Raw genomic sequence first — 27,980 nt, forward strand, 5'->3', positions numbered from 1 at the left:
GACGCAGCAGAGGCAGCTGATCAGATTGTCTCAATCTTAGTGACAGAGAAGCTCCATGAGCTCCTCACACTTTTTGTTGGAGGTGAGGATGGAGGAGACAGGGGAGGGGAGAGACCTTCTGACTTGATGTCGGAGATAGTAAAAAGAATACAAGTTTATTTGATGCAAAGTTGACTTATTTGACTTTTAGCAAGAGGATCAGCCCCTATAACTAGGGTGGGGTTTACTAACGTCAGCAGAAACAGACCCCAATTAACATGATTCAATCCTGAACATGATCAACAGCAAAGTCTGATCACTGTAGTTAATTGTGAACTCGCTGGTATCTCAGCACATGGGATAAATAAGCAAATTCCTTCCCACATTCAAGGCAGGTGGAGGCTCTCCGCACTGTGAAATTTCCGGTGTACAGTAAGTTGAAATGATTTCTTGGACGCATCTGCAGTGAAAGCACCTGAACGGTATCTCATCATTATGAACATGTAGATGTTGCAGTTCCCAGGAACATTTATTGTACTTCCCACAGTCCCGGCATTTAAAGGGTTTTGTCCAATGTGAAATTACTGGTGAATCGAAGCAGGCAGGATGACTGAGAGAATCCGTTTTCTCATGTAGAGCAGATGGACAGCACCTCCCTAGTGTGAACTCTCTGGTGTTTCAGCAGACTGGATAACTGAGTGAATCTCTTCCCACACTCAGAGCCACATGGATGGTCTCTCCTCAGTGTGAAGTCGCTGGTGTCTCAGCAAGTCATTTGACTGGGTGAATTCCTTCCCACACTGGGAGCAGGTGAATGGTTTCTCCCCAGTGTGAACTCGTTGGTGTCTTACCAGGTGTGATAACTGAGCGAATCCCTTCTCACACACAGTGCAGGGGAACGGCCTCTCCCCTGAGTGAACTCGCTGGTGTCTCTGGAGATGTGGTAACTGAGTGAATTTCTTCCCACAATTGAGGCAGGTGAACGGCCTCTCTCCAGTGTGAACTCGCTGGTGTCGCAGCATGTTGGTGGAATTAATAAAACCCTTCCCACACTCTGAGCAGAGGAAGGGCCTCTCCCCAGTGTGAACCCGTTGGTGTGTCATCAGGTTGCATAACTCAGTGAATCCCTTCCCACACTCGGAGCAGAGGAATGGCCTCTCTCTAGTGTGGACTCGCTGGTGTCTCAGCAGGTTGGTTGACTGGGTAAATCCCTTCCCACACTCGGGACAAGTGAACTGCCTCTTCACATTGCGACCTTGCTGGCGTGTCAGCAGGTTGGATGACTGAGTGAATCCCTTTCCACACTTGGGGAAAGTGAGGAGCCTTTCCCCAGAGTGAGTGCATTGGTGTTCAGTGAGGTCAGACGATCGCATGAACGCAGCCCCACAGTGAGAGCACCTGAATAGTCTCTCGTCAGTGTGAACACATTGATGGGACACCAATTCCACAGAACTTTGAAAACAAGTCCCACTGTACGGACATTTCAAAGGTCTTTCATCGGTGTCGTCTCGCTCGTCTGTCAGCAGATTAGATAATGGAATGAATCCCTTCCCAGACTCTGTGCAGGTAACTGGACTTTCCTCAGTGCGAACTCTGTGGCATCCCTGCTGGCTGGATGACTGAATGACTCCCTTCCCAGACTCAGAGCAGGTAACTGGACTTCCCTCAATGCAGGTAACTGAACTTCCCTCAGTACAGGTAACTGAACTTCCCTCAATGCAGGTAACTGAACTTTCCTCAGTACAGGTAACTGAACATCCCTCAGTGCAGGTAACTGAACTTTCCTCAGTACAGGTAACTGAACTTTCCTCAGTACAGGTAACTGAACTTCCCTCAGTACAGGTAACTGAACTTCCCTCAGTACAGGTAACTGAACTTCCCTCAGTACAGGTAACTGAACTTCCCTCAGTACAGGTAACTGAACTTTCCTCAGTACAGGTAACTGAACTTTCCTCAGTGCAGGTAACTGAACTTCCCTCAGTGCAGGTAACTGAACTTCCCTCAGTACAGGTAACTGAACTTTCCTCAGTACAGGTAACTGAACTTTCCTCAGTACAGGTAACTGAACTTTCCTCAGTACAGGTAACTGAACTTTCCTCAGTACAGGTAACTGAACTTTCCTCAGTACAGGTAACTGAACTTTCCTCAGTACAGGTAACTGAACTTCCCTCAGTACAGGTAACTGAACTTCCCTCAGTGCAGGTAACTGGACTTTCCTCAACCTGAACTCTCCGGTGTCCCTGCTCCTTGGATGACTGAATGACTCTCTTTCCAGACTCAGTACAGGGAACTGGACTTCCCTCAGTCTGAACTCTCCGGTGTCCTTGCTGGCTGGATGAGATTGTGACTCCCTTCCCAGGCTCGGTGCAGGTCAAAGTTCTTGCTTCAGTGTGAACTCGCTTGTGCCCCTGCCAGCTGGATGAGGTAGTGAATCCCTTCCCACACTCAGAGCAGATAAATGGTCTCTCCCCAGTGTGAATTCTCTGGTGATCCAATAGGTTCGATGACCGAGTGAATCCCTTCCCACACTCAGAGCAGGTAAATGATCTCTCCCCAGTGTGAACTCGATCGTGTCTGAGCAGGTCATTTGATTGAGTGAACCCCTTTCCACACACAGAACAGATGAATGGCTTCTCCCCAGTGTGAAATCGTTTGTGTCTCAGTAGGTCATTTGATTGAGTGAATCCCTTTCCACACTCGGAGCAGGTGAATGGCCTTTCCCCCGTGTGAACTCGCTGGTGTCTTAGCCGGTGAGATAACTGAGTGAATTCCTTCCCACACTGAGAGCAGGTAAATGGCCTCTCCCCAGTGTGAACTCGCTGGTGTCTCTGCAGATGGGATGACTGAGTGAATCCCTTCCCACACACAGAGCAGGTGAACGGAGTATCCCCAGTGTGAACTCGTTGGTGTCTCTGCAGGTTGGATGAATTCATGAATCCTTTGCCACATGCAGGGCAGGTGAAAGGCCTCTCTCCAGTGTGAACCCGCTGGTGTGTCAGCAAATTAGTTGAATTAATGAATCCCTTCCCACATTCCGAGCAGGTGAACAGCCTCTCCCCAGTGTGAGTGTGTTGGTGTGTTAGCAGGCAGGATAACTGAGTGAATCCCTTCCCACACACAGAGCAGGTAAATGGCCTCTCCCCAGTGTGAACTCGCTGGTGTCTGAGAAGGGTAAATGATCGAGTAAATCCTTTCCCACAAACACTGCAAATGAACAGCCTCCCTCCAGTGTGAGCTCGCTGGTGTTTCAAAAGGGCAGATGATTGGCTGAATCTTTGTCCACACACACAACACGTGTACAGTTTCTCTCCACTGTGAATGGTGCTTTTTCCTTCCATGTTGAAAGTCCTATGATATTCAGATTATGACAAATTGGACAATTCTCAGATTCTGGTGTGATGTTTGATTTGAGTTTCCCGATTGCAAATCCTCCTCTTCTACAATCCTGTGATTTAAAACAGAAAAAAGGGAGTGAGAGAGAGTTCACAAAAACACAAAGGCAGGTTGAGAAATTGAGCTGAATGAATGTGGTAATTTGTGGGGCCAGCAGGAGGAAAACGTGATCATGAAAACTGCTCAATATTCACAAAAACCCAACTGGTTCACCAATGCCCTTCAGGGAAGGGAGGTGTGGGTCTACACATGACGATTGGATCTATGGGAGGAGAGAGAAAGATGTTGGAGAGGCAGGAGGTGAAGTATAGGGATTTTATTTACCCATCACTAACCAGAACCTTGACAGAATCTTCCAATCCCTCAAACTCCACCCCCAAGAAGGATCAGAGGAGCTGATCTGTGGAGAGAGAACAGAGCCAACGTTTCAAACTTTGGCTCCAACTCCACAGATGCTGTCTGACCTGTTGAGATTTTCCAGCTTTTTGTTTTTGTTTCATAATTGGTCAATCTTGTTTCTAAAGTTGGTTCTGTGAGCAATGCCTACAATAAAATACTATCAAAATATTGCAGCTGCTGGATATCTGAAATAAACAGAAAAAATGCTGGAAATACTCAGCAGGTCAGACAGTGGGTAAGATTCTCCGGCCTCCCGCAGTGTGTTTCCCGCGGACGGGAAAAGGCGCGATGTTTGCTAGCAGCAGGATTCTCTGGTCCCACTGCTGTCGATGGGAATTCCCATGAACATCACCCCACGCCGGCGGGACACCCATGGGCGGGGGTGTGCTGCCAGCAGGAATGCAGAATCCCACCGGCATGAATGGCCAGAGAATTCTGGTCAGAATCTGTGGAGAGAGAAACAGAGGAAAGGTGGTAGAGGCAGGAAATCTCACAAGTAAAAAGTATGTCATTGAGTCATAGAGGTTTACAGCATGGAAACAGGAATCTAACTCATCCATGCCACCCTTTTTTTAAACCACTAAGCTAGTCCCAATTGCCCACGTTTGGTCCATATCCCTCCACAGCCATCTTATCGACGTAACTGTCTAAACGCTTTTTAACAGACAAAATTGTACCTGTCTCTACTACTACCTCTGGCAGCTTGTTCCAGACACTCACCACCCTCTGAGTGAAACAAATTGTCCCTCTGGACACTTTTGTATCTCTCCCCTCTCACCTTAAACCTATGCCCTCTAGTTTTACCTTTGGGAAAAGATGTTGACTATCTAGCTGATCTATGCCCCTCATTATTTTATAGACCTCTATAAGGTCACCTCTCAGCCTCCGACACTCCAGAGAAAAAAATCCCAGTCTATCCAGCTCTCCTGATAACTCAAACCATTAAGTCCCATTGGAATCCTAGTAAATCTTTTCTGCACTCTTTTTTGTTTAATGATATCCTTTCTATAATAGGGTGACCAGAACTGGACACAGTATTCCAAGTGTGGCCTTACCAATGTCTTGTACAAATTCAACAAGACGTCCCAACTCCTGTATTCAATGTAGACGGCTTTTGAAACACCACAGCACACGAGGCCATGGATCATGTGCTGGAAAATGCGAGCTAGCTGTTTGCTGGCTGGCACAGACAGGATCATTCTTTCTGAGCTGTCAGACGCTGAGCAACGTTCTCTCCTCCTGCTGACAGGGCTGTCCACGCATGCGCACCGCTGCACACTGCCCCCTCTCAAGATGGCGGCTGTTGAACCAGGGTCTGTAACGGCTGGAAGCAGTGTGATTCCGGACAACCGCGGGGCTGGCCTCGAGCTTCTTATTCGGAGTTTAATGCTTTCACTTGGTATTTATAAAGCTTTTCCGATCACCCCCCTGCGCCCTACGATCGCTCGGACACGCCGCTACCTTACCCGTTGCAGAGACAAGAAAGAAGCAACTTCCTTTCCCGAGCACTCCCAATGCGCATGCTCCAGACAAGGGGCAGTACTGCGCCTGCGCAGTGCTCTCGTGTGGATAGGAGACATTCACCGCCGCTAGCGATGCTGGGTAAACACCCCGCCATTGAACAGAACAAATAGTTTTTTGATTTGATTTATTATTCCCACATGTATTAGTATCCAGTGAAAAGTATTGTTTCTTGCGCTATATAGACAAAGCATATCATACATAGAGAAGGAAAGGAGAGGATGCAGAATGTAGTGTTACAGTCATAGCTAGGATGCAGAGAAGGATCAACTTAAGACAAGGTAGGTCTATTCAAAAGTCTGATGGCAGCAGGGAAGAAGCTGTTCTTGAGTCGGTTGGTATGTGACTGCAGACTTTTGTATCTTTTTCCTGACGGAAGAAGGTGGAAGAGAAGAGAATGTTCGGGGTGCGTGGGGCTATTAATTATGCTGGCTGCTTTGCCAGAAGTGTAGACAGAATCAAAGGATGGGAGACTGGTTTGCGTGATGGATTGAGCTTAATTCACGATCTTCGGTAGTTTCTTGTGGTCTTGGGCAGAGCAGGAGCCATGCCAAGTTGTAATGCAACCAGAAAGAATGACTTCCATGGTGCATCTGTAAAAGTTGATGAGAGTCGTAGCTGACATGCCAAATTTCCTTAGTCTTCTGAGAAAGTAGAGGAGTTGGTGGGCTTTCTTCACTATAGTGTTGGACCAGGACAGGTTGGTGATGCGGACACCTAAAAACTTGAAGATCTCAACCCTTGCTACTTCGTCCCTGTTGCTGTAGACAGGGGCATGTTCTCCTCTACACTTTCTGAAGTCAATGACAATCTTCTTCATTTTGTTGACATTGAGGGAGAGATTATTGTTGCCGCACCAGTTCACCAGATTCTCTATCTCAGTCCGGTATTCTGTCTCATCATTGTTTGAGATCCGACCCACCATCCGGTGGTGTCGTCAGCAAACTTGAAAATCGAGTTGGAGGGAAATTTGGCCACACAGTCACAGATGTATCAGAAGTGTAATAGGGGGCTGAGAATACAGCCTTGTGGGGCACCAGTGTTGTGGATGATCTTGGAGGAGGTGTTGTTGCCTATCATTACTAATTGTGGTCTATGGGTTTGGAAGTTCAGGATCCAATCGCAGAGGGAGGAGCCGAGGCCCAGGCCACGGAGTTTGGAGATGGGTTTTGTAGGAATAATGGTGTTGAAGGCTGAGCTGTCAATAAATAGGAGTCTGACATCGGTGTGTTTGTCATCTCGATGTTCCAGGGTTGAGTGCAGGGCCAGGGAGATGGCGTCTGCTGTGGACCTGTTGCGGTGCGAGGCAAACTGTAGTGGATCCAGGCAGTCCGGGAGGCTGGAATTGATTCGTGCCATGACTAACCTTTCAAAGCATTTCATAATGATGGATATCAGAACCACTGGATGATAGTCATTAAGGCATGCTGCTTGGCTTTTCTTTGGCTTTACTGAGGTTCATTAGCAAACTTGAAAATCGAGTTGGAGTGATTTCTCTGTGATTATTGGGTGAAAAACGGCGCTGAAGGACCATTAATAAAATTAGGGAACATAGAAATTAAAATGCAAGGTCTATTATCCAAGTTCAAAGAAGGGGGGTTGGAACTGTCAGAAATCGAGAATCAGCAAAACGGTGGAAATAATTGTAAACATCCATGATAGTCACAAATGAACTCACTAATATTTCGGCAGGTGTGATTAACAAGTGAATCTCTACCTATACATGGGACAGTGGTTAGCACTGCTGCCTGACAGCACCAGGGGCCCAGGTTCAATTGCCAACTTGGGTCGCTGTCTGTGTGGAGTTTGCATGTTCTCCCTGTGTCTGCGTGGGTTTCCTCTGGGTGCTCTGGTTTCTTCCCACAGTCCAAAAGACGTGCTGATTAGGTGCATTGGCCATTCTAAATTCTCCCTCAGTGCACCTGAACAGGCGCTGGAGTGTGGCGACTCGAGGATTTTCACAGTAACTTCATTGCAGTGTTGATGTTAGCCTACTTGTGACACTAATAAACAAACTTTAAACTTGAAACATATAAACAGCGTCTCTCCCATAAGAATATGCTGTCCATGCATGAAAGCCTTTGAATCCTTAATGTGTGAACAGTTGGGAAAATAACAAAACGAGCTCACTAACGTGAAATATGTGAGTGGTCTCTCTCCAACAGCTGTTCTGTCAGTAAATGGGATGATCGAGTGCTTCTCTTCCCACATTCAGCTGCTGAGTGGTCAATCTGCTGTGTGACTGTATCGTCTGTTCTGAGCTCAGACAGGGAATTCAGTCTTTTTCCACAGGATATTACTTGCATTTTTATAGCACCTGAACAATAATCAAAACGTTTCAAAGGAGTGTTAATTGTCCCTATCTTAAAATAGCTGATTGCTGACATTTTGATAGTTGTGTCTCCAATTTAATCCCAAAACATTGCTGTTATTCCCATATAATCAACACAGAAATGCACAGATTTTACCGACATAAATCAATGGCACTGAAAAATGGTGTAAAACATTCCGTAACAGTGTTGATTGTGAAACTGCAGATCCTTTGGCACCCTCAGCTAGGAAAACACAATAAATGCACTTTGTTTGTATATTCCATGTTTATTACATCGCACATGTATTTTAATCATTTTTTTTAGCTAATTGTCTCCAAGACACATTTATTCCAGTACTATTAATGATCGATATTTCATGTCACCCAGTTTTTTATCACTCCAGCAGTCAACCAACCTCAGTCTTGTGTTCATGTGTCCTTTCTCACTGCTGTTTCTCTCACTGCTGTTTCCCCTATTGCTTTCTTCCCTAGACTATTTCTAAATCAATTTCCCATTGGCTTTATGTAGCACCATCCTGATCATACAGACAATGTTCCCAGAGTTGTTAAGGATGTAAGATGTTCCAAGCAGTATGATATATACGTTCTATCTGCGATGTGTCTGCCAGGTTTGCCAATCTCTCTGACCTCCTGAAGTTTGTTACTGTTCTCCTCACTGTTTCCTATATCTCCATTTTCCCCAGTCTCTGTCCTCCTGAAGTTTGTTATTAACCTTTCCATCTATTTTTCCATTTCTTCCAATCTCTCTATGTTCTCCTGAAGTGTTATTATCCTCCTCACTATTTCTCGTATATCTGAGTTTTGAATCCTGTGAAAAAATTGAAGTTCTGTCCTGTGTTCCAAGTCCAGGTATGAATATGTATCAATGAGAGCAATGGTGCCAACACTGAGCCCTGGGGGTCACACTGCTGAAAACTTCCCTCCACTCTGAAAAACAAACTTCTCCTTTCTGGCCCTGAATGTATTTCATATCTTTGGAGGCCTATGACTAGTGGCGTGCCTCAGGGGTCGGTGTTGGGAGCCTTGTTATTCACCCAATACAGCAAGAAGCTATAAAAGGTCGTGAATTAAGCCCAATCCATCACGCAAACCAGCCTCCCATCCATTAACTCTGCCTACACTTCCCGCTGCCTCGGCAAAGCAGCAGCATAATTAAGGACCCCGCGCACCACGGGCATACCCTCTTTGATTTGATTTTGATTTGGTTTGATTTATTATTGTCACATGTATTAACATACAGTGAAAAGTATTGTTTCTTGCACGCTATACAGACAAAGCATACCGTTCATAGAGAAGGAAAGAAGAGGGTGCAGAATGTAGTGTTACAGTCATAGCTAGGGTGTAGAGAAAGATCAACTTAATGCAAGGTAAGTCCATTCAAAAGCCTGACAGCAGCGGGGAAGAAGCTGTTCTTGAGTCAGTTGGTACACGACCTCAGACTTTTGTATCTTTTTCCCAAAGGAAGAAGGTGGAAGAGAGAATGTCCGTGATGCGTGGGGTCCTTAATTATGCTGGCTGCTTTGCCGAGGCAGCGGCAAGTGCAGACAGAGTCAATGGATGGGAGGCTGGTTTGCGTGATGGATTGGGCTACATTCACGACCTTTTGTAGTTCCTTGCGGTGTTGGGCAGAGCAGGAGCCATGCCAAGCTGTGATACAGCAGAAAGAATGCTTTCTATGGTGCATCTGTTAAAGTTGGTGAGAGTCGTAGCTGACATGCCAAATTTCCTTAGTCTTCTGAGAAAGTAGAGGCGCTGGTGGGCTTTCTTAACTATAGTGTCGGCATGGGGGGACCAGGACAGATTGTTGGTGATCTGGACACCTAAAAACTTGAAGTTCTCGACCCTTTCTACTTCATCCCCATTGATGTAGAAAGGAGCATGTTTTCATTTACGCTTCCTGAAGTTGATGACAATCTCCTTTGTTTTGTTGAAATTGAGGGAGAGATTTTTGTTGCCGCACCAGTTCACCAGATTCTCTATCTCATTCCTGTACTCTGTCTTGTCATTGTTTGAGATCTATCCCACTACGGTGGTGTCATCATCAAACTTGAAAATTGAATTGGAGGGGAATTTCTCCGCACAGTCATAGGTGTATCAGGAGTATAGTAGGGGGCTGAGAACACAGCCTTGTGGGGCACCAGTGTTGAAGATGATCGTGGAGTAGGTGCTGTTGCCTATCCTTACTGATTGTGGTCTATGAGTTAGGAAGTTCAGGATCCAGTCGGAGAAGGAGGTGCCGAGGCCCAGGCCACGGAGTTTGGAGATGAGTTTCGTGGGAATAATAGTGTTGAAGGCTGAGCTGTAGTCAATAAATAGGAGTCTGACATAGGTGTCCTTGTTATCTAGGTGTCCCGGGATTGAGTGTAGGGCCAGGGAAATGGCATCTGCTGTGGACCTGTTGCGGTGGTAGGCAAACTGTAGTGGATCCAGGTAGTCCGGGAGGCTGGAATTGATTTGTGCCATGACTAACCTTTCGAAGCACTTGATAATGATGGATGTCAGAGCCACCGGCCGATAGTCATTAAGGCATGCTGCTTGATTTTTCTTAAGTACCGGGATTATGGTCATCTTCTTGAAGCAGATGGGGACCTCAGATTCTTGTAAAGAGAGGTTGAAGATGTCTGTGAATACCTCTGCCAGCTAATCCATGCAGGATCTGAGTGCATTTCCGGGTACCCCACCTGGGTCAGTTGCTTTCCGTGGGTTGACCTTCAAGAAAGCTGCTCTGACATCTGAAGTGGTGACCCCCAGATACAGGTTCATCCAGGGCTTCCAGGGTGGAGGGCATGCTCTCGCTGACCACTTTCTCAAAACGGGCGTAGAATGCATTGAGCTCATCAGGGAGAGGTGCGTTGGAGCCGGCAATTTTACATGCCTTCATCTTGTAGCCTGTTATGTCTTGCAGACCTTGCCATAATTGGGGTCGGTGTGGCTTGCCTGGGACTCTAACTTGGTCTGGTATTGTCTTTTCGCATCTTTGATGGATCTCCTTCGATCGTATCTGGCTTTCTTGTGTAGGTCAGTGTCCACCTTCCACCTTCTTCTGTCGGGAAAAAGATATAAAATCTTGAAGTCACGTACCAACCGACTCAAGAACAGCTTCTTCTCTGCTGCCATCAGACTTTTGAATGGACTTACCTCGCATTAAGTTGATCTTTCTCTACACCCGAGCTATGACTGTAACACTACATTCTGCACTATCTCCTTTCCTTCTGCATGAATGTTATGCTTTGTCTGTATAGTGCGCAAGAAACAATACTTTTCACTGTATATATTTGACAATAAATCCAATCAAATCAAAACAAATTTGGATGTGAATGTACAATGCATGGTTAGTAAGTTTGTGGATGATACTAAGTTAGGAGTATTATTGATAGCGAAGATGTACAATGTCAATGGCACCTGCTAGGTATTGTGCAATACATCTAATCCTATCAGATTAGAGCAGCAAGGATTAGGGCCAAGGGAATATTGGACTGCAGAGTTACAATAACATTAGATTTTGTTTCTCCTTGTAAACTGTCTTAGAATTTCCTTCAATAACGAGACGATCACTATTTCCTTCAACAACTAGATGATCAATATGAGAGGATGAGCATTTCTGTAATTACAAAAGGAAAATGAGTGGCTGCAATTATCCTGAGATATTCTGCATTGTCTACTATCTCCAAATGGGCCTGATAACATAGGGTGGGAACGGAATGTTCAATGTTAGTGTTTGTTGTTGTTTCTGTGCTGAATGTAAGATTCTGTTTCAGAGAAGAAGGTAGAATATTGGATGGTCAAGACTGCTCGTTGTCCTTGGAGGGTCATTTTTCCCGAAATTTCTTGAACTTTGTGGCTTTATCCCGAATATTAGACAGATGGGTGAGCGTTGTCCGCCCCAAAGGACAGTAAGTGTCCCGTGTGTATATTTGTGTGTGAGTAAGTGTATCCATGAGTGTATGTGTGTATCATGGAGTATATCTGCATATATCCTGTGTGCATGTACCTGTTGATATACGTGGGTTTCTGTGCGTTGAGAAGATGTCCGTTTGTGTGTGACTGCGGGAGAGAGTGTGTGGGCCTCTGTGTTTAGCTGTGTGCTGCTTTTCATTAACTGTACTACAAGCCTTCCTCTCCAAACAAACAATGTGGTTCCTGAGAATTCCATGGAGTGATTTGAATGATGCAATTCGGAGATTCTCCATCCAGGGTGAAACCACAGGCTGCCCGTGTGCTGTGTAAAACCTGACATTACACAGGCCTCACTTCACGAGAATAACCTGAAGTGTCTGCTGCTTTTCAGATCCCTTTCTTTCCGCTCATCTGTTTGAAGCCACAAACAGAAAGGTCCAGTTTTCTCCTGGAGTTTGACACAAAGCAGCTTTCACAATGATGCAGAGTTTCAGCCAATGAGGGAGATCCTGGCTCAGCCCCGCCCCTCATTCACTCTGATTGGTTGGAGGACCAGCCGCTCCCCTCATTCACTCTGATTGGTTGGAGGACCAGCCGCTCCCGCTCGGTTCTCCAGTCCCGCCCCTCATTCACTCCGATTGGTTGGAGGACCAGCCACTCCCGCTCGGTCCTCCAGTCTCGCCCCCTCTTCCTATTGGTCCGGCGCTGCCGTCAATCAGTCCCCGGGCATTGTGATGTGGAGCATGCGCAGTGTCATTGCTATCCTTGGTGCTTGTTTGTCCCGGAGAAGCGGAGTCAGCGTTAGGCGGTGGCTGGGAGGATTTGGAAACACTTTGTGGATCCGCAAACCCTTCAGAATCATTGTCAGCTCCCTGGTTTGCAGCTGCGGGGCTTCTCCCTCCCTCCCTCCCTCCCGGGAACAGGCCCAGGTTAACGGCCCCATCCTGGCTCAGCCACTGGAGGATGGTTCACATCAGAGGATGGGGGAGGGGGACAAGAAATAAGAGGTTACACTTTGGCCTCAAATCAATGAGGACTCTGATCTCTGGGAAGGAAGGAAACCCTGGGAGGTGGGCGGGGAGGATTCACAATCACCCGCTGGAGGCCCCAACACCCCCACTAAGACCCATTGGTTTTATTGTCAGTCTGCAGCCAGGAGCTGGAGAACTGAATCCAGACAGAGGAGAGGGAGGGAGAAAACTGGGAGTGGAGGAAAGAAATGGTGAGATGGGTTTGGATTTCAGCCCAGGGAGGAGGGAGAGTGTGTGGGACGGGGATTTACAGATTTTGGGGAACAAGAGAGGAAAAAATGTTCCAGAGAAACTAGAATTGTCTGTTCAGGATTTCTATCCTGGACTGACGCTGATGACTTTTCCAAATTTTTTTTTAAAGGATATTGGAAGTGGAGGATTGGCAGACAGAAAACTCAAACCGAACATCATGACTGGCAAAGTCATTTTGTTCATTAGGAGCTGAATATCATTGGTCTTTGAATGTGGGAGGAGAAATGTTTGACTCTTCTGTCTGTCGGCAAAGATTTTAAACATCAGTGTGACCGGAAAAGCATTGAAACAAACACACACCCGATTGGGAGTGTTCCAGTGAACTGACTGTGGAAAGAGCTTTAACCAGTTACACAGCCTGAAAAAACATCACACAGTTCACAGCAGGGTGAAATTACATGTATGTTGTGTGTGTGGACGAGGTTTCAATTGATCATCCAACCTGGAGAAACACAAGGGCACCAACACCATGGAGAAACCGTGGAAATGTGTGGAGTGCGGGAAAGGATTCCATTTCCCATCACAGCTGGAAGTTCATCGGCGCAGTCACACTGGGGAGAGACCGTTCACCTCCTACGTTTGTGGGAAGGGATTCACCCATTCACACAACCTTCTGACTCACCAAAGGGTTCACACTGGGGAGAGGCCGTTCACCTGCCCTGTGTGTGGGAAGGGATTCACTCGCTCATCCAACATTGTGACACACCAACTTGTTCACACTGATGAGATGTCAGTGTTTACATGTTCTGACTGTGAGAAGAGTTTTAAATGCAAAAAAGATCTGCTGACACACCAACGTATTCACACTGGGGAGAGACCGTTCACCTGCTCTGTGTGTGGGAAAGAATCCATTCAGTCATCCCACCTGCAGACACATCAACTTGTTCACTCTGACAAACTTTTTAATTGTTCTGACTATGAGAAGAGTTTTAAAAACAAAAAGGATCTGTTAATGCACCAATATACTCACACTGGGGAGAGGCCATTCACCTGTTGTGTGTGTGGGAAGGGATTCAGCCGTCCATCTGCCCTATTGAACCACCAGAGAATTCACACTGGGGAGAGGCCCTTCACCTGCTCAGACTGTGGGAAGGGATTCATTAATTCATCCAACCTTCTGATACACCAGCAACTCCACACAGGGCATCGACCGTTCACCTGCTCTGAATGTGGGAAGGGATTCACCCGTTCATACAACCTTCTGACACACCAGCAGGTTCACAGTGAGGAGAGGCCATTCACTTGCTCCATGTGTGGGAAGCGATTCACTCGTTCATCCAACCTATTGAATCACCAGCGAGTTCACACTGGGGAGAGGCCGTTCACCTGCTCCATGTGTGGGAAGGGATTCAGTCAGTCATCTAACCTGCTGACACATCAGAAAATTCACATTTACCTGCTCTGTCTGTGGGAAGGGATTTTCTCATTTCTCTTATCTTCTGAAACACCAGCGAGTTCACACTGGGGAGAGGCTGTTCACCTGTAATGTCTGTGGAAAGGGATTTATTCAGTCATCCCACCTGCTAACACACCAGCGAGTTCACAAGGGACTGCAAGGTTTGGATTCTACACTTATTGATGCTGTTAATCATATCCAGGTCTGAATCATCTTCACTCTGACTTTTTTCTTCTGTTGAGGTTTGATATTCTGAATAAATGTGAAATCGACATTTGATTGAATCATTGTTGTAGATTTTTGTCTTTTCCATTTGAGTGTTTAACGTCACCAGGCTGGAGCTCAGAAAGGGCAATCTGAGGGAGGATCATACAGTAGGAACAGAACTTCATTCTTGACACAGTCCTTCAGGGTCACGCTGAGAGGGACAAACAGCACTTTGGTCTTTTTCGTCACTTTTCACTGACAGCAAAGTCCCCGCGTGGGTGAATCCTGAGGTGTGTAAAAAATGTGTCCCAGTCGTTCTTTTCCATGGTTCCGAGCTCCTAGACACGGAAAAGAAGCTCCTTTACAACTGTGTTTAGAGTCAGGAAGAACAATGGTGAATGCTGGAAACGTGCTGTCAAAGATTGGTGTAAAACTGGGATCTATTCCTGACTGAGAGTGAAACGGCAGGTTTAGGTTTCCAGACTAAAAATGCAAAAAAGTCTAAAACATTTTAATGTGTGTGTGTCAGTCCTGGTTTATTGAACAGAAACTGGCTTAAAATAAATTGGTTGAAGTCTGCATCAAAGTAGCAGCTGGAGACGTTCAAAGGAGCCTGTTAACTGCTGGGACAATTAGACAACAATTTGATTCCCAAATAGAGAAGGAGCTGCAGTGTGTGTCCAAGAATTCTCAGTTTTGTTGTGTGCTTCCCATCCACTATCCTTCTAAATAAACCTCACTCCTATCAGCCTTTAACCATTATAAACAGAACAGAGAGAAGCTGAGCAGCATCAGAGCCCTGACTGATCATTTAAGAATGAGTGATGTGTTCAGCTGAAGTTTCCTGTTGGTAGTTTTCTGGGTGATCTCCTTATTTTGATCATTCTCAGTGACCCCTGGGTGTGAACCTGCTCTCCTCTCTTTCAGACATTCAGTCACTTAACATCTCCTCTCTCTCAGAAACTCAATCGCTCAGCATCTCTCATCTCTCTCACACTCACTGAATTGTCTCTCTCTCTCTCCAGGCATTCACTCACACTTACCTCACCTTCCACCTCTCTTACACTCTAACCTCGCTCCTCTCTCATTTTCACTTAACCTCTCTCCTCTCAGAAACTGTCTTCGTCACTTAATGTCTCTCTATCGTTCTTTCAAACACTCACTCATTTAACCTTCCTATTTCAGATCTGCTTAAACTTATTCATTGTTTTCTCTCTCTCGTTATCTCTCTCTGAAAAAGCACAAACACGCTTCATCTCTCTTCGCTGTCTGAGAAAACAGCTAATTGATGGAGATTCAATCCTCTCTGTTTCTCTCTCCCACTTTCTCTGACAGGCCCTGACTCACTTTAAATCTCCTCTTTTCTAATAACCCTCTTTGGGAAAACTCATTTGTTCTCTAATTCCTCCTCATTTCTCCCAGTGATGACCCTCAGTCCATCTCCCAATTCAGTGAATGTGTTAAAAGTCCAAATAATCTCCTTTATTGTTTAAAATAGGAATGGAGGTGACTGTAATGCTGAGACTGGCAGCAATCTGTGTGGTTGTTCTTGATGCTGTCAGAGTGAGTTCACCCTCACAGACAGGAAGACTGTTCACGGTGATAACATCAAACTGACGCCGGCTGTTTCACTCTCAGGTAACACAACTTCCTGTTTCTCTGCTGCCGGTTCCAAATCTCACATCTCACTTCTGAGCAGAAAATAAATCCAGGGACCACAATCTGGTGAGAACATCTGTCAATGCGACCGATATCTGTCCACAGAGTTAGGGCAGAGTCACACAGATCACATTGTGGTGACATTTACAAATGAGTCAGTTATTTCTGTTCAGAGTTTCCATTTGCAGATAAAACCAGCTGTGTCTGTGGATCAGTTTCTAAATCATAGAAACCCTACAGTGCAGGAGGAGGCCATTCGGCCCATCGAGTCTGCACCGACCACAATCCCACCCAGGCCCGACCCCCATATCCCTACATATATTTACCCGCTAATCCCTCTAACCTACACATCTCAGAACACTAAGGGGCAAATTTAGCATGGCCAATCAGCCTAACCCACACATCTTTGGAGGAAGGAAGGAGCACCCGGAGGAAACCTACGCAGACACGAGGAGAGTGTGCAAACTCCACACAGACAGCGACCCGAGCCGGGAATCGAGCTCAGGTCCCTGGAGCTGTGAAGCAGCAGTGCTAACCGCTGTGCTTCCGTGCCGCCCACTGAGTTCCCTCTGCTCTGATGTGGAGATGCCGACTCTGCTCCCCATAGCTGGGAACTGATAGCCTGCTCCCTTAAATTCTATATCATTCTCTCTATTGCTTGTTTCCTCTGTTTCTCAGCTTTTATCTTCGATTGCTTCCTTTCTACTTTTTAAAATCTTTCTAAATTTTTCTCTCAGTCTTTCTGTCTCTCCCTCTGTACCTCTCTCAGGCTCTGTGTGTTCCTATTTGATCAAGATGTTCAAAATCATGAAGAGTTTCTGATTGATTATAGAAGGAAAAACAGGGAGAAAAGCAGAAAAACCCGGCAGGTCCGGCGGCATCTGTTCAGAGAGAAACAGTTAACATTTTGAGTCCATATAATTCTTCAGGGCAGGAAAAACATGGGTTATCCATCTTAGATTAGGGAATGTGATGGGGCGATTTAATAGAGATGTTTAAAATGACAAATGATTTATTATAGTGTCAATGGAGAGTAATTATCTCCCAGGAGCAGGAAGTCTGTCGATGGAGAGAATCTATTTCCCAGGTGCAGGAGGGTCTGTAAGCAGATGATACAGAGGTTTAACATAACTGACAACAGAACTGGAGGGGGTGATAAGGAGAATTTTTTACACAATAACTTCATATGATCTGGAATGCGCAAACTGACAGGTGCTAGAAGCAGGTTTAATAGTAACTTTCAAAGGGAATTGGATAAATACTTGCAGAAGGTAAATTGGCAGAGTTCTGGTGAATGGGATTAATTGGACAGTTCATTCATCTTTGTGACATTCTGAATGTTTCTCTCCTAAGGTTTTAATGTTTGATCTTTTCGGTCATAATGTGTCTCAAACAGAAGATTAAAATATTGGGTTTGATGATCTGTCAGATCTCTTTCCTGTGTGTCTGTGTAACTTGCGAACTGGAGATAACCATGAGGAGGAACTGATTATTTTCAGTTCCTCCAACAGATACACCTCAGATATCAGAAATCCCTGGAGTTCGCCATGTCCTCATTATTCTCGCCTCGACTATAACAGCTCTCAGTCAGGCCGAGTCAGTCACATGTATCTGTCCTGATGTTTCCACTTCTATTTTATCACTCACCTCCCAGTGACACTCACCACAACACAGACACCCTAAAATATCATTGCTCCCTTACACCTTGTCCTCCTATTGTAATCGAATGTTTGTTGGGCCTCTTGTCTCCCTTGTCAGATTACCTGCAGTTAAAATGACCTCAGAGACACTGAAACCAACCTTTGTGATGATTATACCAGACTCCAATCAGCCCCAGGAGCTGCAGTTGTAAAATACAGTAAGAGTTTTAACAACACCAGGTTAAAGTACAGCAGAAATACAGCAGAATGTAAAATACAGCAGAATTGGAATAACAGACAGGTTATTGTCTGATACTGACAGTGGCAGAGTAACACACACCGGAATCTAAATACATTATATCAATAGACCATGACTCACTCACACTATCAAATGAAACCTAAACTTTGGTTCTGGTGCACTAGATACTGACTGTATTACCATTACATTGGATCTAATGCTGTGTTCGCTAACATACTGCAACGTGACTCTTATTATTTGAACAAACATTGTATTTGTTACACTCAGAGTAAGTCAGTGCTTTGCTGTGTTGTCTCTGTGCTCCATCCCCACTCTGATTGTATTGGAGCCTGTGTGTGTCATTGTTACACTCAGAGTAAGTCAGTGCTTTGCTGTGTTGTCTCTGTGCTCCATCCCCACTCTGATTGTATTGGAGCCTGTGTGTGTCATTGTTACACTCAGAGTAAGTCAGTGCTTTGCTGTGTTGTCTCTGTGCTCCATCCCCACTCTGATTGTATTGGAGCCTGTGTGTGTCATTGTTACACTCAGAGTAAGTCAGTGCTTTGCTGTGTTGTCTCTGTGCTCCATCCCCACTCTGATTGTATTGGAGCCTGTGTGTGTCATTGTTACACTCAGAGTAAGTCAGTGCTTTGCTGTGTTGTCTCTGTGCTCCATCCCCACTCTGATTGTATTGGAGCCTGTGTGTGTCATTGTTACACTCAGAGTAAGTCAGTGCTTTGCTGTGTTGTCTCTGTGCTCCATCCCCACTCTGATTGTATTGGAGCCTGTGTGTGTCATTGTTACACTGAGACTGTCACTGTGATTATTGGACAAGCAGCAAGTCACCGTCACAATGCCCGGCTGATTGACGGCAGCGTGGACCAATGGGAAGAGGGGGCAGAGCTGGAGGACCGATCTGGAGCGGTTGGTCCTCCACCAATAGGAGCGAACGAGGGGCGGGGCCAACTTTGACTCGAGCATGCGCAGTGTGAGTAATGGCGATGGAAAACGGTTTTTATTTTGGGCTCGGAAATCTGTTCGAGGTGATTGGCGGTACGGAGAGAGCAATGGATCGTCCAGGTGGGTGGAAACGCTGCGTAAGCATGTTGTGAGAGTCGCAAAATGCGGAAGAGAACTTCCCGGACCCAGTTTGCACCGAGCAGGGCTGCAGCTCCTCATGTTCGTCCCGGGTTAACGTTCGCCATCTTTATTGGGGGCAATATGCAGCAGTGCGCACGTGCGGCCGCCATGTTTGTAGAGGGCAATGTTGTCAATGAGTGGGAGGAGCTTGTTCCCCAGTGTTCAGAATGGAGACAACTTGTCCATCAAACTGCATCAACCCTCTGAGTCCCAATGTCTTATTGATGAGGCAGAGCGGTGACACAGAAGGAAAAAGAAAGGGAAAGTAAAACAGTAAATGCTGGAAAATCTCAGCAGACCTGACATCATCTGTGGAGAGAGAATAGAACCAATGTTTCGAGACTGGATACGCCATAGTCAGAGCTTGTACACGTGTAAACAGAGCATGTAAACTTTGACACCTCCATGTACCCTTGTACACCTCTATCAATCTACTTTGCTCCAAGGAGAATAACCCCAAGTTATCCAGCCTAACATTGAGGTGTATAAAATTCTGAGGGGCACAGATAGGGGGGACAGGAAGGAACTTTTCTCTTTCGTAGAGGGGTCAATAACCAGGGGCCTGGATTTAAGTTCAGGGGCAGGAGGTTTATAGGAGATGTGAGGGAAAGCTTTTTCACTCAGACGGTGGTGGGAATCTGGAACTCACTGCCTGAAAGGGTGGTAGAGGTGGGAATCATCATCACATTTAAGAAGAAGTTAGATAAGCTCTTGAAATGCCACAGTATGTAAGGTTACACATCACGTGTGGAAAATGGGGTTAGAATAGAACGGTGCTTGATGGCCGGCACAAACACGATGGGCCGAAGGGCCTCTTTCCATGCTGTAAAACTCTATGATCACCCACGTTGGCAGCAAGTTCAATATCATCATCAATCACAACCCCCCTGTATCTTCACTCACTGAAACAATCCATTTAAAACATTCTTAGTCAAGAATATAGCCATATTTCTGTTAGGCTGGCAGCGTGCATGGAGATTTCCAGCTCTCTGTGTCCAGGACAGGAAGCAGTGAGCATGGATCTGTCAATCAGCCTCAATCAGCATCTTCAGGAGAATTGGGAGGGTGAATATTAGATACAGCAGAGTGAGAATGGAGGGAGAGTGTGTGGGATGGAGATTTACAGCTTTTGGGGAATGAGAGAGGAAAGAATGTTCCATAGAAACTAGAATTGTCTGTTCTGAATTTCTGTCCTGTACTGACACTGATGAATTTTGTGAATTGTTTTCACAGGATATTAGAAGAGGAATCACACAGAGAAATCTTCACGATCACATCTCGATCTGACAGAGTCACTCAATTCCTTGGAAACTAAATATCCTCAGCCTCTGAATGGGAAGGAGAAATGTTTGACCGGTCTGTCCACTGCAAGATTTTAAGCAGCAGTGTGACTGGAAAAACACCGGGACACAAACACACACCTGAGTGAGAGTGTTCCAGTGCACTGACAGTGGAAAGAGCTTTAACCAGTTACACAGCCTGACAATACATCGCAGCATTCACAGCAGGGAGAGACCATACCGTGTTCTCTGTGTGGACAAGGCTTCAAATGATACAAGGAGACTGAAAATATGGAAAAACCGTGGAAATGTGAGGACTGTGGGAAGAGATACAAAGCGCCCTCTCTACTGGAAGCTCATCGGCGCAGCCACACTGGGGAAAGGCCGTTCACCTGCTGGGTGTGTGGGAAGGGATTCATTGATTCATCCACTCTGCAGAGACACCAGCAAGTTCACACTGGTGAGAGTGCATTCACCTGCTGTCAGTGTGGGAAAGGATTTACTCAGATATCAAGCCTGCAGACACACCAGCGAGTTCACACTGGGGAGAGGCCATTCACCTGCTCTCAGTGTGGGAAGGGATTCAGTAAGTCATCCAACCTACAGAAACACCAGCGTGTTCACACAGGAGAGAGGCCATTCGGCTGCTCTACATGTGGGAAAAGATTCACTCAGTTATCTCATCTGCAGTCACACCAGCGAGTTCACACTGGGGAGAGACCATTCACCTGCTCTCAGTGTGGGAAGGGATTCACTCAATTGTACAGCCTGCAGACACACCAGCGAGATCACACTGGGGAGAAGCCATACAGTTGCTTTCAGTGTGGGAAGGGATTCATTCATTTATCAAACCTGCAGACACACCAGCGAGTTCACACTGGGGAGAGGCCATTCACCTGCTCTCAGTGTGGAAAGGGATTCACTCAGTTATCTAATCTGCGGAGACACCAGCGAGTTCACTCTGGAGAGAGGCCGTTCACCTGCCCCGTGTGTGGAAAGGGATTCACTCGGTTATCCACCCTGCAATCGCACCAGCGAGTTCACACCGGGGAGAGACTGTTCATCTGCTCTCAGTGTGGGAAGGGGTTCTGTGATTCATCCGCCCTGCTGACACACCAACAAGTTCACTAGTGAATATGGGGATTAGATTCTGCTGTTATTGTTTCTGCTCTCAATTACATCCAGGACTGCATTTTGTTCATTCTCACGTTGGTCAATGGGGAGGGTCGGAGGGTTTCTTTCTGCTGGACTGGCCGGTCTCACAACTTTGCCTCCAGTGGGCTGATGCTCTTTGAGTCTTGTTGCGAATACCTGGTTTTAAATTTCACAAGGATCACAGAGTGACAGGGTGTTGAGAAGTTCAGAGATATTTAGTCAGCATTTATTTTTGAAATGCCCCAAATGCCCATCCAATTTCCTTTGTAATTGTTTATTGTCTCCACTTCCTCCACCCTCGTAGGCAGCGAGTTCCAGGTCATTACCATTCGCTGCATCAAAATATTCTTCCTCACATCCCCCCACTGCATCTCTGACCCAAAACCTTAAATCTGTGTCCCCCCTCGTCCTTGTCCAATCGGCTAATAGGAACAGCTTTTCTTTGTCCACCTTATCTAAACCTGTCAGAATCTTGTCACCTCTATCAAATCTCCCCTCAACCTCCTTTGCTCCAAGGAGAATAACCCCAGCCTGACATTGACAATAAAGAACAAACTAACAGAACATGTTAATACCTGAAATCAAACGGGAATGTTTAATTTCTGTTTTAAAGATACTGTGAAGATATTGTCCTGGACAATAAAGGAATTTGAATAACTCACCTTGAGTGTGGTTAAACATGTTGTGACCCAGGTCAGAAACTCCAAAGTGTTTTACAAAGTCAGCCTAGCCAGAAGTTTTGCACTTTGATTTTGGCATGGGTGAGCATAAATATTTCACTCCAGGTACGATTCAAGTGAGCCACGAGGAAGCTTTTATCAAACAAAGTGTATTTAAGAACACAGTTAAAGTATAAGAAGAAAAATTAGCATAACTTTTACCAATTGCAATAAAAAGCAACCATGATCTTGTATCAACCAGCACAGCTAAGTATACAGTTGCAAATCAAATAATCCCTTCAAACATACACCCCGTTCTAGGTTTTGCCCAGAAAGCAGGTATGCTCACGTGATGCTGGATTTGGCAGCTTTTTAACACCTGTTGTGAATTAGTCCTTTAAATGTTGAATTCAAACTTTGACTTCCCAGTCCTGGAACTTTCAGGACCTTGAGAGAGAGATAGAGAGAGAGAGACTGCTTGCCACTATCTTCCAGCTGGCAACTCGCAGGCAGCAGAATCTTCACTCCACAGAGAGAGATGAGAAACACTGCTCTCAGTCTGCAGTCCAAAGAGCTTGTTACGAAAGAAAACTAAAATCTTTCTCCTGTTTAAAAAAATGTCCAAAGAGAACGCTGACCTTTCAATCAGGCTCCACCCAACAATTCCAAAAGGGTCATAAAACTCCAGGTTACTGTATTAGCCCAGGCTGAAAATAAACAAGATGCCCATTACATTGCTTCATTATATTCATAGAATAGAATCCCGATAGTACAGAAGGAGGCCATTTGGCCCATCAAGCCTGCACTGACAACAATCCCAGCCTATATCCGTAACCCCACATATTTACCCTGCTAATCCCCCAGAAACTAGGGTCAATTTAGCACAGCCAATCAACCTAACCCACACAGCTTTGGACTGCAGGAGGAAACCGGAGCATCCGGAGGAAACTCATGCAGACACGGGGAGAATGTGCAAACTCCACACAGACAGTGACCCAAGCCAGGAATCAAACCTGGATCCCTGGTGCTGTGAGGCAGCAGTGCTAACCACTGCGCCACCATGCCGCCATATTGTTCTTTGTATTAGCGGAGTTGTAAATCAGTGAAGGCCAGCATAATACTTGGTCTGTGAAACACTCCGCCATCCATGAACTTTGTTTTAAAGAAATCTACATTTGAAAGCTCGGTCATTGCATGAAATATCAGACAATAACGGGGAAATAAGAAAGACAGACACTGACTTTGATCCTTTCGTCAGCACATCTGAGAGTTAAGAATGTGTGACATGATTTTGGGACACCGGAGTGAGTGTGCAGATGTGATTTGTTACGTGTGAAAAATAGCAAGCCTAAATTCATGGTGAGATGGAGTGAAGAGCGGGTTCCAAACACACACAGCTACTTGAGACACAGCAGGAGATGAAATGGTTAATGTGGCCAGGGCATTGAGACAACATTGTGACATCATCAAGGCACTGACACTCCAGAGAGAAACTGAGTTCAAAACAATCAGGATCCAATTAAACACACTGCACATGCTCACACAGTAAGGAAAATTACAGTAAAATGAATAATATTATAGATTGGGACAATTAAGGACTTGGGGGAAATAACACAGAGTAAGAACTGTCCACAACTTGGATAGGGGTAAAGAGAGAGCTGGAGAATCTTTTACATCCATGCTTGATATGTTGCTTGAAGCATCTGTCCTTATGTACAAGTAACCTAGAACTCACGGTGCTCCTTCAGGAGAAAAGATCGAGTAGAAAAGTTCGATTCCCAGCTCGGGTCACTGTCTGTGTGGAGTTTGCACATTCTCCTCGTGTCTGCGTGGGTTTCCTCCGGGCGCTCCGGTTTCCTCCCACAATCCAAAGATGTGCGGGTTAGGTTGATTGGCCAGGTTAAAAATTGTCCCTTAGAGTCCTGGGATGCGGAGGTTAGAGGGATTAGCGGGTAAAATATGTGGGGGTAGGGCCTGGGTGGGATTGTGGTCGGTGCAGACTCGATGGGCCGAATGGCCTCCTTCTGCACTGTAGGGTTTCTATGTTTCTAGATGTTTCCCCAGGCGGGACCAGAACAGAACTGGAAAATAACGGAGTGAAGTTGAGTGAGGGATCAGAGAGAGAGCCTGTTTAACAGCTGTCTTGAAAGCCCAGCATGTTAAAGAGCCTGCCAACCCCTCTCACCCACTTTCCCGAAAGTGCATCAATCTCTTCAGGAAATGTCCAGAAAAATCAAATATTTTTACTGATAAAAGTTTATTAATGAAACAGAACATGGTTAAAACAAACAGAAAATGACTTGAGGATCAAAGACAACCAGAGTAAAAGGATGTTCACAATGTTCTGGACACAAATGGTTTCTTTCAGCTCCTCTGTACCCTGTTCCCGTAACTCCCCGCTTTGGACACAGGGACACTGAACCCCGGGGGTCACGTCACCATCAGCCCCAGTCACTCCCTCCCGTGTCCTGATTGATTGGAGGCCCATTTCCCACTCCAGTACCTTCCTGTCTCTCTATTAGTGCGATGCCCAGGGCAGTTTCCCAACTGGGGCACAGGCCTCATTATTCTCAGCTAAATTCAGCCCTCAGCTCCGTCGCCTGGCTGTCATTGACACCAGCAAGAGAGAGACAGAAAGGTGCCTGAGGCTCAAATGGGAAGTCGAAACTTGTGTCTCTAAGCCAACGTTTCAACATTTGTCAGTCAAATCCATGTTATTTACACTGGGGGTTTTTATGATGAGATTAATTGAAGTGTTCGGCTGGTCAGCAAGCTCGAGAAGCACTGATTCCAGATTGTTCAATACTTCTGCCTTGAATCACAAAATCTTCTCACTTTATCCCCTTCCTGAACTGAATTCCATCATCCTGAGCAGCTGTGGGTGTCGCCTCTCTGTGTAAACTCCTGCCCCTTTTTATAAGGCTCTCTCATTCCTGATTGTGGGTCAATTCTTTAATGGTTGAGGATCGCTCTATGATGCAGTGAGTGTTTATCCGGTCAATCAATGTTTCTGATGTCAGTCGGAACGTCCATCGTTACTTTTCACCTGTTTCTTACTCTGTGTTTTATAAAAATAAAGTTTTCAAACTTTTACAGAATGGTCAGCTTTAAGGTTTCTGTAGTTCATGATGAGGTCATCCAAAGGTCAAATCCTCTCTTTTCTCCTTCCCGTTTAACGAAGGGTTGTGTGGAATATTCCATTCAGGGGGAGGTGGTGGGAATGTCTCTGGCCGAGTAATGCAGAGACCCAGCAAAGGATCTGGGGACAGGCAGCCGGTGGGATTTGAATTCAGTGAATCAATCTGGAATTATATAAAGTTAGTCTCAGAAACGGTGACCATGAAACTATCGACTGTTGTAAAAACCCGTCCAGTTCACCCTCTTCATGCTCCCTATCAAAGAACAAAGAACAATACTGTGGTGGACCTCAGTTGTGCCTTTGTCCTATATGGACCACCGTTGTGTGTGTTTGTCATACCTGGACACATCCCCTTCCAGTTTGGTTCCTCCCCTCAGCACCTAGTATAAAGGTGGCTGTCTCCTCCCCCTTGTTCAGTCCAGGTCGGTTAATTGTTGGGATCTGCTCCTGATTCTGTTGTGAATAAAAGCCTACACTTATATTGGCATATCGGTAGTCTTTCGCCTTATTGATAGTGCATCAAATACAGCACAGGAACAGGCCCTTCGGCCCTCCAAGCCCGCGCCGCTCCCCGGTCCAGGATTGAATCCTGAATCCAGGATCCCCGCCCAATTTTCCAGCCTATCTACATACCAATATCCTATCCACCGAGCTGTCCCTCACAGCTACGATGCTTTGTTCATTACAACCTATTAACTTACCCCCACCCCGCCATTCCAGACCATGTGATCTCCAGGGAGAGGCGAAAACCCAGAGTGAAAAACCCCAGGGCCAATATGGGGAAAAAAAAATCTGGGAAATTCCTCTCCGACCCCCTGAGGCGATCGAAACGAGTCCAGGAGATCACAATGGCCCCGATCGGAAAATGCTTCCCAACCCTAGTCATTTCCACTTCCACGAACACCATATGAATTCCCTGCCCCCGAGACAGGTTCCCAACTATCCGCAGTCTCACTCTGTACTGGCACCAGCAAGATGATCATAGAATGAAGCCTTGAAACGAGAAACCAGGAACAATTAGCCCGCGCCGCTCCCTGGTCCAAACTAGACCACTCTTTTGTATCCCTCCATTCCCACTCTGTTCATATAGCTGTCTAGATAAGTCTTAAACGTTCCCAGTGTGTCCGCCTCCACCACCTTGCCCGGCAACACATTCCAGGCCCCCACGACCCTCTGTGTGAAATATGTCCTTCTGATATCTGTGTTAAACCTCCCCCCCTTCACCTTGAACCTATGACCCCTCGTGAACGTCACCACCGACCCGGGGAAAAGCTTCCCACCGTTCACCCTATCTATGCCTTTCATAATTTTATACACCTCTATTAAGTCTCCCCTCATCCTCCGTCTTTCCAAGGAGAACAACCCCAGTTTCCCCAATCTCTCCTCATAACCAAGCCCCTCCATACCAGGCAACATCCTGGTAAACCTCCTCTGTACTCTCTCCAAAGCCTCCACGTCCTTCTGGTAGTGTGGCGACCAGAACTGGACGCAGTATTCCAAATGCGGCCGAACCAACGTTCTATACATCTGCAACATCAGACCCCAACTTTTATACTCTATGCCCCGTCCTATAAAGGCAAGCATGCCATATGCCTTCTTCACCACCTTCTCCACCTGTGACGTCACCTTCAAAGATCTGTGGACTTGCACACCCAGGTCCCTCTGCGTCTCTACACCCTTTATGGTTCTTCCATTTATCGTGTAGCTCCTCCCTACATTATTCCCACCAAAATGCATCACTTCGCATTTATCAGGATTGAACTCCATCTGCCATTTCCTTGCCCAAATTTCCAGCCTATCTATATCCTTCTGTAGCCTCTGACAATGTTCCTCACTATCTGCAAGTCCTGCCAGTTTTGTGTCGTCCGCAAACTTACTGATCACCCCAGTTACTCCTTCTTCCAGATCATTTATATAAATCACAAACAGCAGAGGTCCCAATACAGAGCCCTGCGGTACACCACTAGTCACAGGCCTCCAGCCGGAAAAAGACCCTTCCACTACCACCCTCTGTCTTCTATGACCAAGCCAGTTCTCCACCCATCTAGCCACCTCCCCCTTTATCCCATGGGATCCAACCTTTTTCACTAGCCTACCATGAGGGACTTTGTCAAACGCTTTACTAAAGTCCATATAGACAACATCCACGGCCCTTCCTTCGTCAACCATTTTGGTCACTTCTTCAAAAAACACCACCAGGTTCGTGAGGCATGACCTCCCTCTCACAAAACCATGTTGACTATCGTTAATGAGTTTATTCCTTTCTAAATGCGCATACATCCTATCTTTAAGAATCTTCTCCAACAACTTCCCCACCACGGACGTCAAGCTCACCGGCCTATAATTACCCGGGTTATCCTTCCTACCCTTCTTAAATAACGGGACCACATTGGCTATCCTCCAATCCTCTGGGACCTCACCTGTGTCCAGTGACGAGACAAAGATTTGCGTCAGAGGCCCAACTATTTCACCTCTCGTCTCCCTGAGCAGCCTTGGATAGATTCCATCAGGCCCTGGGGATTTGTCAGTCTTTATATTCTCTAACAAACCTAACACTTCCTCCTTTGTAATGGAGATTTTCTCCAACGGTTCAACACTCCCCTCTGAGACACTCCCAGTCAACACATCCCTCTCCTTAGTGAATACCGACGCAAAGTATTCAT

General features: G+C 46.1%; 2 protein-coding genes across 2 annotated transcripts; one reads left to right on the forward strand and one right to left on the reverse strand.

Moving 5' to 3' along the window:
* Nucleotides 1–695: 695 nt before the first annotated feature.
* Nucleotides 696–3,317, reverse strand: LOC144485736 (uncharacterized). Its single transcript, XM_078203838.1, has 2 exons — nt 1,832–3,317; nt 696–1,657 (listed from the first exon to the last, which is right to left on the reverse strand). Exons 1-2 carry the CDS (start codon nt 3,315–3,317, stop codon nt 696–698), a joined length of 2,448 nt encoding a protein of 815 aa, XP_078059964.1.
* Nucleotides 3,318–18,919: 15,602 nt separating this feature from the next.
* LOC144485742 (uncharacterized) lies at nt 18,920–22,174 on the forward strand. The gene is made up of 2 exons (XM_078203847.1): nt 18,920–19,024; nt 20,318–22,174. Exon 2 carries the CDS (start codon nt 20,656–20,658, stop codon nt 21,493–21,495), a length of 840 nt encoding a protein of 279 aa, XP_078059973.1. The 5' UTR covers nt 18,920–19,024; nt 20,318–20,655; the 3' UTR covers nt 21,496–22,174.
* The last annotated feature ends 5,806 nt before the right edge of the window (nt 22,175–27,980 follow it).

The sequence above is a fragment of the Mustelus asterias genome, unplaced genomic scaffold (genome assembly GCF_964213995.1).
Source record: "Mustelus asterias unplaced genomic scaffold, sMusAst1.hap1.1 HAP1_SCAFFOLD_216, whole genome shotgun sequence".
NCBI lineage: Eukaryota > Metazoa > Chordata > Chondrichthyes > Carcharhiniformes > Triakidae > Mustelus > Mustelus asterias.